The sequence below is a fragment of the Orcinus orca genome, chromosome 3 (genome assembly GCF_937001465.1).
Source record: "Orcinus orca chromosome 3, mOrcOrc1.1, whole genome shotgun sequence".
Classification (NCBI taxonomy): domain Eukaryota; kingdom Metazoa; phylum Chordata; class Mammalia; order Artiodactyla; family Delphinidae; genus Orcinus; species Orcinus orca.
Genome location: NC_064561.1, coordinates 110,923,437 through 110,934,494, shown reverse-complemented (window position 1 = coordinate 110,934,494; position 11,058 = coordinate 110,923,437). Strand labels below are relative to the sequence as shown.

At 37.5% G+C, this 11,058-nt stretch overlaps 1 protein-coding gene across 1 annotated transcript; it reads left to right on the top strand.

Annotated features, from left to right (window-relative positions):
- The first annotated feature begins 9,796 nt into the window (after positions 1–9,796).
- Positions 9,797–10,585, top strand: LOC101271401 (ubiquitin carboxyl-terminal hydrolase isozyme L3-like). Its single transcript, XM_012535915.3, has one exon. It carries the CDS (start codon positions 9,821–9,823, stop codon positions 10,511–10,513), a length of 693 nt encoding a protein of 230 aa, XP_012391369.1. The 5' UTR covers positions 9,797–9,820; the 3' UTR covers positions 10,514–10,585.
- Positions 10,586–11,058: the final 473 nt, after the last annotated feature.

Below are 11,058 nucleotides of genomic sequence, written 5' to 3'. Positions count from 1 at the left end.
CTCTCATAACTAACTGTGTCTTCTTTGAAGGTGGTGACTCTTCTGCCCACTAACCACTTAGGTTTGCTTTGCAGAGAAGTACCTCTCCACGCAGTATGTGTATCATTCTAGAAGTGCAACAAAAAGTAAAGATAACGACTCCCTTTATATGCTGGAGATAGCTTAGTGGATATGCAGACAAATGGATAAGGACTGAAATAACACCTACATCTTAAATCACTACAACCAATAAAAACATATTGATTAATACATGGCTAAAACACTGTGTAAGAGTAATAAAGTAGATGAAAATATTTTGTAAATTATATAGCACTATACACACATTACTGTGATTGTTTTCCCTTTAAGACACTGCACTGAGAGTGAATTAAATAAGATGCCAATTGCCTATCAAAAACGTAGCCTTAATTAGAGTCGGGAACCCCCCTCTTTGTATTAAAGGGCAATAATGATGGAAAGACCTGCTACATGTGGGATCTTTTCTTTATCCTAAGTCGGTGATGCTATTTGGGTAACAACTGATGAAAGGACTAGGGTGCCAACCAATTTGCAGTTAAGTGGCTAATTAAGACCCAAAGCAAAGCTGCCAGGAGGTTGGGTCTTCTAGCTTTAAAGTGACACATAAAACCAATTAGAATGGAGCTGGGTTTGCTAGGACATATTTAAATTTGGACACAAGTTTGGGCCAGTTATTACTTTATGTTAATATATTCTCTCGTAAGACAGCATCAGAGAGAAAAGGGAATCATTTAGGACATAAGAAATAAATTACTTGGATTCACTGAATTTCAGATGCGAATAAAAAGCAAAACTATAAAACCCATTTCTATGTTTGCAGTCCTAACAGGGGTAGTAGAGTAATTAGATTTCCTAGTCTCAGAGGAAAAGAGAATAGTACACGAAGCATACTGTTATCCAAGAGGAGAAAAATCTCTTAATTCTTGCACGTGTTGTCACCTGTCTGTCATATTGTCTGAGTGTGACACCTAGCCCAGAATGGCAAGATTTTTAGAATTGTTATATTTCAACGTGGGACAATCCAGTGTTCCATTTAAATATAGCTGCTCTAATAGCAGAGGGGGAAAGACAGATTCTTTCCGGGTGTAGAGAGAAGGTTTGAAGTTGAGGAAAAGTAAAGAGGATTGGAGAAGATGGAAATTATAACACAAATTATCCACGTGGAAGGGAATACTGGTTGGGGGAGAGTAGACAACTTTTAAAATCATAGCGCCAGAGGCATCTGAGAGTTGTGGGAAAGCACAGTCCATTTATACCTTGCTCTTGTGATTTATGATGTCACCATTAAACCCCTTGATGGCATTATATCCTTGTAATTTGCAGTTGCCTAGCATTTTTTCTATATACAACTCAATAACTCATTGTGTAGCTACTTCACACACACATAAACACACACATTAGTGTGAATGTGTGTGTGCTGAATCTGTCATCAGTGGAAACCATGATTTTTGATGTAATAATAAGTTAGGTTAATAAAAGGCAAGAAATCACGGGCTGGATGTGTAGTCACTGTAATACCAGCTTTGTCATGAGGCAACGCAAGGAGACAGCACTGCATGTTACTATAACAGATATCATTTAGCTGGTGTATATATTCTTTTTAAGAATTAAAGAAGCAAAATTGCTTGCAGGGTCAGCCAAAAGTCGTTATTAAAGGAAATATGTGAGATTGCACGAAGATAAAGAAGGAAATATATTCAATTCACCTCAACATTGTAGTAATAGGATTAGAAAATAACAGGATTAGAAATATTAAACCTTCAGGGCTAAATTCTGCTGCCCCCGGAGATGTGTGGTTGGATCTCCTCCCTGCCCAGGGAATTTCTGTTTCCTTCCAGAGAGCCTGGTCCCGGCCAGTAATTGTGACACCATAAACCTGGGAAAGAGAAGGTTTTGGAACCTCTGCTTTAAGACTATAATACAACTAGTCATTAGCATTTCTGTGGGGGTGAGAGGTTCAACATCTCTTAAGTTAGCTTTTAAACTGACTTCTGTAATTATTCTCCAATGGAAACATGAATGCCAGCGACTTTCTGGAGAGTTATTTTTATTTCTATTTGACTATTTTAGCTGCAATGCTGGATATACGCTGCTGGATCTCTGAGAATGTTGTTCTAAAATGCTATATTTATAAAATGACCAAAGAGCACATGCTGCCTGGATTAAATTTATCCCAAGATGAGAGGTTTTATCTCTAATCATCTGCTTGTTGACTAATCTGGGTGCTTCTTGTGCAGGTTTGATAGTTGAAATGTAACAGGCTAAAGTAATGCAGATCCTAAAGGGGTATCCCTTTGTCTCTGCCTCTGCCTTCCTGAAACCTGGAGATAATGAACGCTGCTGCTTTAAATTCATCATGCCATAGAGTAACATCCTCATTGAATGAGACTGCTAGTTTGATACAAGAAAAAGTGGGGTGCTCTCTTTAAAGGCGTGTAATATATAAGATCACAAAATGATTTTGCTTTTCGGGAAAATATTTTTAAAATACATAGGATGGCTTTTCCACAATGTGTTTAAAGCCCACATGAAGTATAATTCTGGAGTATTTGTTTCTATGGAATTGTATTCTCAGCTATTCCGTGGTCCATGTCACATTATAATGTTATTATTTTCACATGAGTCTCATATATTAGACTGTGAACTCCTTGACCAAAGGGACCTGTATTTGCCATGCTTATATTCTCACCAGAATTTCACACAATTCCAGGCACATTACAAGCATTCACTAAATATACCTTAAGAAAGATTGACTATTCTGTGTTTAAGACACTTAATGGTGAGCAATATACCCCTGTTACCTGCAGTAACTTCTTCCAGGGGCTGCCTTTCTTTGCTTTAGGGTTTAGTTAGAAAAGTCTAAATTGGGATTAGATCCTGTGTCTTACAGATCTGCCTTCCATGAACTGAGGAAATCAGTAAGAAGGATATTCATAACAAGTTCAATATCCCAGCCTCTCTCTTCGGAAGCTTTTAATGCCACCAAAGAAAAATTAATAAATGAGAAATTCTTAAGAAAGAGAGTTTTGGAGTGAGCACACAATCATTTGCCTTTCTGCTGTGCTATACTAGGGCCTATCAAAAATTGTAAGCAGCTTTACTGCTGGCTACATTTTCTCCCATGGGTTATTTCCTTTTCTATTAAGTAATTCCTTAATGCCCAGGGAGTTAAACATTCTGTTGAAAAGAGAGTTCTTAGCATCTTCTATGATTCAAAGCCTTACTGCAAAGTTTTTCTTGATCTTGTAATTTTAAAGTGCTACCGGTATAGTTAAATGTCTCTCTCATGATATATTTATTTTAGTGATATTTTTAAGGTTATGCACGTTTGAAGACAGATGTTGTGTAATAAGAATCTTACTCTGAAGCATTTTCTACCTCATTTTGCTGTTATCTAAAACCTTTTAGAAGCCAGCTACATATTTGGCCTTTTTTTCTTTTTTTTTAATTTATTTTTGGCTGCATTGGGTCTTCGTTGCTGCACGTGGGCTTTCTCTAGCTGCGTCGAGCGGGGGCTGCTCTTCGTTGAGGTGTGCAGGCTTCTCCTTGCGGTGGCTTCTCTTGTTGCGGAGCACAGGCTCTTGGCGCGTCGGCTTCAGCAGTTGCAGCACACAGGCTCAGTAGTTGTGGCTCATGGGCTCTAGAGCACAGGCTCAGTAGTTGTGGCACACGGGGCTTAGCTGCTCCGCGGCATGTGGGATCTTCCGGGACCAGGGCTCGAACCCGTGTCCCCTGCATTGGCAGGCATATTCTCAACCACTGCGCCACCAGGGAAGCCCTGGCCTTTTCTAATTCTTATCCCAATACAAAAATCAGAGTAGTAGCTAAAGAAAAAGGGAAAATCAAAGATATTTTCATTTCTATTTTGTTTTGTTTTCCCCTGGGGCTGATGAAAGCATCACCTCTGCAATTTCCAGCCAACATTTTAGAGGTGAATGAGAATGTCCACCAAAAAAGGAAATTCTTTTAAACACATTTTGTGAATGTATTTAGCGTTTCTTCCCTAATGAAAATGCATACTTTTTCATTTTGCATTTATTTTCAAAGGTGGAAAATTTTATTTTCTTGATTTTTAAATGGAGATATGATTCAATTATAAATAGTCTTCTCTTGAAATCAGTACATCAGCAGAGAGAACTTATTTATTTGCCAATTTTCCCCTCTCCTGCTTTTGATAAAAATCGTAGACTACGGTCTTTGAATTTTTGTTGTTTCCAATGGTCCAATGTCTTATTGGCCTTGCTCAGGGTAGGAGCAGTTTTGGAAATGATATGTTGCTCTTCAATACCATAGTGATGTATTATCTAAGAGCTGACATGGTTTTAGCAGTTTGGCATTTGAAAGGGACTTGCCAGAATGGATACAGCATACTGAGGTGTGAGTGTGTGTGTGTGTGTGTGTGTGTGTGTGTGTGTGTGTGTGTGTGTGCATGCACACATGTGAGTGTAATCCTCAAGTGAAGAGACATCTATTCTGGTATTAGCCGTGTACTTGGGCCCATCTACAGTTTGATGGTACATCGGTTATGATGTGTTTCTTTCTAACAGGAAGGATACCGATCTTGATGAATAGCTAAAAGGTAAGATCATTCTTAAAGGTGTGAGTGATTAATAATGGCTATGCATAGATTTTTTCTAAGAGTGTAAATAAAATATATCATTCACTTGAAGGGCAGGAGTTTGGCACAGTGATTCACAGTGCATTTAAAAGCATAAAAAGTCAAACCCAGGGTCTCTTCTAAGCATGTCAAAGAGGAAGCTGGTTTAACCATTTGAAATATCTGAGTAAATGTTGAAATATTTGAGTGGATGTAGAGAAATCATATGCCTTATGGAATACTGAAGATGGAACTAATATTATTAATTGCCACCAATTAAACACAATCAAAATTTTCTCCTTTAGTAGCTAACAAGTAATAGTATGACAGAGATAAGTGGATAAAAAAGATGGTGTTTGTGTACTATGGCATTTGGACTATACATTTCAATCCAACTAAGATTTACTACATAACCTTTAGATTAGCGGTTCCTGTGGGAAGTTGCTGTATTAGCATAAATCGTGGCTTTGACATGGTCAGTATTCATACCAAAGTACATAGGGCCCTATTAAATTGTTAACTAGAGCAACAAGACTGACAAAACTTGAAGACAGAAGAATTATTCTATTGGTGGTATCAAAGGACAGTAACAAGCAACCTATATAGTTGGTCTTTGTTAATTTCTTGCCAATGGTCTAGAGCTCATGACATTTTCACAATGCATACGACAACGAACTTCTTGGTGATACACCACCTGTCATGCTCTCCTATGGTCTAGCATCACAGGGATTGTGCATGTCACAGAAAGAAAGAGTCTCAACCCTGGGGTCAGGGTGGGGTTCACCATTTCTTCCATAAGTCCCAGTTAAATGGAGGAGCATGAGTTATGTCTTTCTAGTGAAGGTGGAAAAACAAGCGACTGTCATCATAAACTATGTAAAAAGAAATGTTGGTGACTGTCTAGGATCAAATGCCTATATCCACTGGAGACAAAAACAAGATTCATCATTTATACATATATATAATCTTAAGATATATATATATATATATAATCTTAAGAATAAAGATTTACAAGTCACTGAATTTTTAAAAGACTTTATTGACTTAATGTCTTATAAAAGATGCCATGAATATCATTTTCCTCATTTCATGACTCTCCGTGTGAGGACAGAGGGCATACATCCTGGGTATGAGAGAAGGCACAGTGGCATTCTCTCCCTGCTGTTATCATGGCCCTCTTCCCTGTGTTCTTCGGCTGCCCATGTTCCCTGCAAGTCAGGGCTCGTGTAAACAAGCCAAGAAGGAGGCCTATTGATGGATGGAGATCTGACAAATACACTGACACCATCCGAAGCACCACTTTTGAACATGAAGGGCAAAAACGTAGGAAAGACCAAAGGATCATGTCACAGGTGAGACTTCACTCTACCAAAGTGTTCATAGGATTTTCGGAATCTAAACTCCCTTTGAGAAACTCTGAGGTAACGATACGCTTTTACTGACTTGAATACAGCATCGTATGCAGCCCTCCCCACTCCTCTATACCGTCTCTCTTAAAATACACAATTTGAGAATCTTCTGCCTCTGGGTGTGTGGGCGCCAATATGTGTGGACATTATAGGTGTGTAGATCTTCTGAATACCTTGGGCTTCCTGGGGTAGTAGGATTTAAAATTGGTCCAGTTCTACTAAATAATACATGCCAGGATTTGGGAATCTTTGAATAAACACGGAACATGTTTCTCATAACACATATTCAAACACAGAAATCAAAGGTGTGTCTCCAGAATAGAAATATTTAAATGATTGTCTCCATGTGGTAAACATTCTAGTGAAACACTATCATGTGTTGTACTAAGTTCTAACTCCAAGTTGTATGTTTCAGGGTAAGTAAAAATGAAAGCATCAAGTGGCTCAGAGAAATCAGGACTGGGAGGGTGATGCTTGGGGGTGGATAACTGTAGATGTACTAAAAGATACAGTAGTATATCACTCTCCTCCAAATTTCCTTTTAAGGATGTATCTATTTGGGGATTTCGTAAAGATACATTTATACTTTTGTTCACCTAACTTTAATGAGAACACCCTAATCTCAAAAACAAATACTATTTTAATATAATGTGAGTCATATGCAAATAATCACATTGTGGTTTATGGGTAAGTGAAATATACTAACCTACCATCAGGCAGACAATTAAACAACTATGTTTGTTTAATTGAACCTTTGAACCTTTCCCAACAAGTGTGGATTTTTTTTCTCTTGACTTTGCCTCTAGAAGGTGAGGGTGAACAAATCATTTCCACTGTCTCTCCTGTCTGCTACATGGCCATGGGAGTGAAGGAATCTATCTTAGTTTTCCTCCTCCTCTCCTGTTGCCTATCAGGATCCTTCCCAAGCTTCACTTTTCCATGTCCTTTAAAGAAATCTTCAGGGAGCAAGTGGATGCCACTAACCACACAGTGAGTCCAGAGAAGGCCATGACTTCTTATTCTCACACTGGTTGTTGTCATGGCCAAATGGCAAAATGACACATAGAGTAAGAATGAGATGACAACCAGATCACATCCATATCTGAAACGTAAGGGAGATGAAATAACTGAAGTGCTAAGACACATGGCCATACTTACTTTGGATTTCCCCAAAGGGTACAGTCTCTAAAATCTATCCCTGATTTCATCCCTTCTGTGATGACACAGAGATTCTGTCATGTATTTTTATTTTCTGTTTTTATCTTTTTCTGACCATCATCACCTCTGTCCTCTCCAACTCCTCAACTCCTCAGGATCTGGAAAGACCCCAGGTTTGCTTGGGCAAAAAACTTTCTACGCAGAGGTCCCTGACTATGGAGTCACTAGTGATTTCAAGATTTAAAACATGATTATTATTTTCTTGTTTTATTTCCTTGTACTCTTCCATTCTTCCTTAATCATCGTAGAACCATTTGCAGATTATCGCTCATTTAAGAGCCACCTAGCTCCATAACTTAGCAAATCAAGGAGTTGCTCACCAAATGACCAGCAAAGAGACAATCTGGTAGAACAGTAATATAAAGGAATGAGTGTCTTTCCACTAGAATCTGCCCAGTTCTGGTCATCAGTACATTATATTGTACAAGGGGGGAAGCTATTCTTTATTGGAGTTGCAATTAGCTCTTCTATCCAGAATGTAGTCACACTTTAATTTTAATTGTTTGTTTTAAATGTGTTCTGCTTGATTCCTTTGACTAAAAGTATACACCATCAAACCAAACAGGTGTTTTAGTGAGAAAGGTATTTACAGAACAATGCAGGTGAGGTATTCCCAGATTGATTGGATGCAGTTTTAATGACACAATCATCCACAAGTGTGTGCTAACCCCTCCCACATTCCAATGACTGATGTATCAACACCACAGAGTATAGGAAGATTCTCCCCCATTTAAAATAATTTGCAGTGACTATTTGAAATCACTAAGAAGAAGGAAAAGGAGGAGGTGGAGAGAAAAAAGAGGGAGGAGAAGAAGAAGAGAACTACTCCAATGAAAAATAATAAAATCACAGGAATACATTCTAATGATGCTACACTCTGCATCAGTTATATTTAGTCCCTTCTACCTCCAACTCACAACCCTCCTTTGGTGTTACCATGTTTAATAGACTTTTCAGTGAGTTCCAAAGAATCCATTAGGTATTAAAATTCCAGAAACATTATTTGCTGGAGACCAAGTGTACACAGATAATATGTTCAGCATCTGAATGTTACAGAAAACTTCTCCAAAATGGCCCATATGTTCTTGGAGAAAAAGCAGCAGTCCTGACAGTGAACCATGAAATATTCTGGAGGCAAATGGCAGAGTGCCAGTGTCTTAAGGGACGGCATTTTCCACTTTAAATAACAGACAAAATAATGCTTTAAAATGTTCTTGGTGATGCATGATTCAGTATACCCTTCAAGGCGTTGTAAGAAAAACCTTTTCTTCTTAAGACTGACATTGGAAAGAATCAGACAAAAATTAAGAATTGCTCTGCCGGGCAGCATAAAGAATCAATGGGGGTCTTTCTGAAATTCAGGAAATTCAATGAATCGATAGACTGTTAGGAACCAGGCCACACATGCTGAAAGTGATTCTTTATAAGGACTAGATACAGAGATAACACAAGGCTCTTCAGAAAACCCTGAGCACAAGCATGCATTAAAAGAAGCTAAATTGTGTACTAGCAGGAAATGAAAACAGCTTATTTTTTAACAGGCATCTGCAAATGGGGACATTTGGCAAGGGTAAACCAATGCTTAATTGAAAGATAAGCAATTTACAGGTAAATATCAAAATGTATTTTTTCATTTCTCATTTGATTTTTGTCATTTCTAGTTCACTTACCCTGACTCTAAAAATGGCAAAATCTCTGTCATTAAATAATTTGGATTTAATTGACATTCCCCAGGGCAAGCAAGCTGGAAGTATAATAATTCCTTTGAAAGCAAACACTCTTTGATGACTACAAGCATCAAGTATGATCAGAGAATTCTTCTTGGTCACTTTACAAGGGTCTATCCATCTTTATGTGGCCTATGACACCAAAATTAAAATGTATAAAGTGGTTCCTTAAAAATTATAAATAGTCAGTGGGGCAGCTGGGTACCTAAAAAGATTCTTTTCATTATTATGGAAGAAACACTAGACTAAACCACTTACTCTATCCATGGTTTTATTTTAAATAATTTAATTTACCATTAAGACATGAAATTTACCCAACTGAAATCATCACAATTTCTTATGTTTTCTTTCAAAAAAGAAAAGTTTTTTTAAAAGGGAAGTGAAAGAAAACAAGGAAACTTTTAAAAATTTCATAAGCAAATTGAAAAATTAATTATAATAAGAAATTGATCTTAAATTTAGAGTTATTACTACTAAGTTTTCAGTTTATTGGCATTATCATAGTGTTTATTCTTTGACAATTAAGCCAGGATCAGAAAACATATAGTTTTTGAATCCATTAGATAATAATACTGTAGACTATGATTTCTCCTTGTGGTGGGATTTTAACTGTGTCTAAATAATCTGGGGGAAAAGACTCTCTTAAAGTATTTAGGACCATAAAATTTAAAATCTAACACTTGCAGTAAAATTAAGTATTAGTTAAGGTAATAATGGGACAATTACTCAAAAAATGTTGCACTTTCTATAGCGGATGCTGGCACAGGAACAAGATCAATGCATGTACTTCATTCATTTGAACAATTTTAAAATATGTCTAGAGAGCTGGAGAGGGGCCAGGCGGAGCGGCCATGGAGGGTCAGCGCTGGCTGCCGCTGGAGGCCAATCCCGAGGTCACCAACCAGTTTCTCAAACAATTAGGTCTACATCCTAACTGGCAGTTTGTTGATGTATATGGAATGGATGCTGAACTCCTTAGCATGGTACCAAGACCTGTGTGTGCAGTGTTGCTTCTCTTCCCTATTACAGAAAAGTATGAAGTATTCAGAACAGAAGAAGAGGAAAAAATAAAATCTCAGGGACAACATATTACATCATCAGTATATTTCATGAGGCGAACGATCAGCAGGGCCTGTGGAACAACTGGACTGATCAATGCTATTGCCAACAATAAAGACAAGATGCACTTTGAATCTGGATCGACCTTGAAAAAATTCCTGGAGGAGGCTGCATCACTGAGCCCTGAAGAACGAGCCATATACCTGGGGAACTATGACTCCATTCGAGTTACTCATGAGACCAGTGACCATGAAGGGCAGACTGAGGCACAAAATATAGATGAAAGAGTAGATCTTCATTTTATTGCATTAGTTCATGTAGATGGGCATCTCTATGAATTAGATGGATGGCCACCATTTCCAATTAACCATGGGGAAACTAGTGATGAAACTTTATTAGAGGATGCCATAGAAGTTTTCAAGAAGTTTATGGAATGTGACCCTGATGAACGGAGATTCAATGCCATTGCTATTTCTGCAGCATAGCTTGTCCAGAATGGAAACACCAAATACTGTATTATTTGCAACAAAATTAAATTTCTTCTGTCATACACTAATTCAAAAATTTTGATATTTTTCATTAACTTGACTGATTAAACTTTTTGTGAACTAAAAAATAAAATATGTAGCATGTAGCACCCAGTGGGTGATCAATTTAGAATGTCTGAATTATATCTCTATAAATAATTATGTTTGAAATATATTACAAAATCCATGGGCCCATATGAGGCAGAAATGAAGACTTAGAACAATGGGTAGAGAAGAAGTAGTTACATATTTGTCTATTGTATAATCAGTGCATATGACAATTCTTCTTAGTATCCAGGCTCTATCTCTTCCTGTTCAGGTTCAAGAACAATCTCTTGATGTTATTTATTGTCTAATGTGTCATTTCCTAACTAATGTCATACCTCACAATACATGAAAAAGACAGCAGTGTCATTACGATTCATAAAGCCATAGCTCTTCAGAATGCATTTGTATTGAAATAATATAGAACTTCTTGCTACTCCAGTTCCCTAATACCGTTT

Coding starts and splice junctions, on each gene's coding strand:
- LOC101271401 (XM_012535915.3), top strand. CDS start 9,821: ATGGAGGGTCAGCGCTGGCTGCCGCTGGAGGCCAATCCCGAGGTCACC.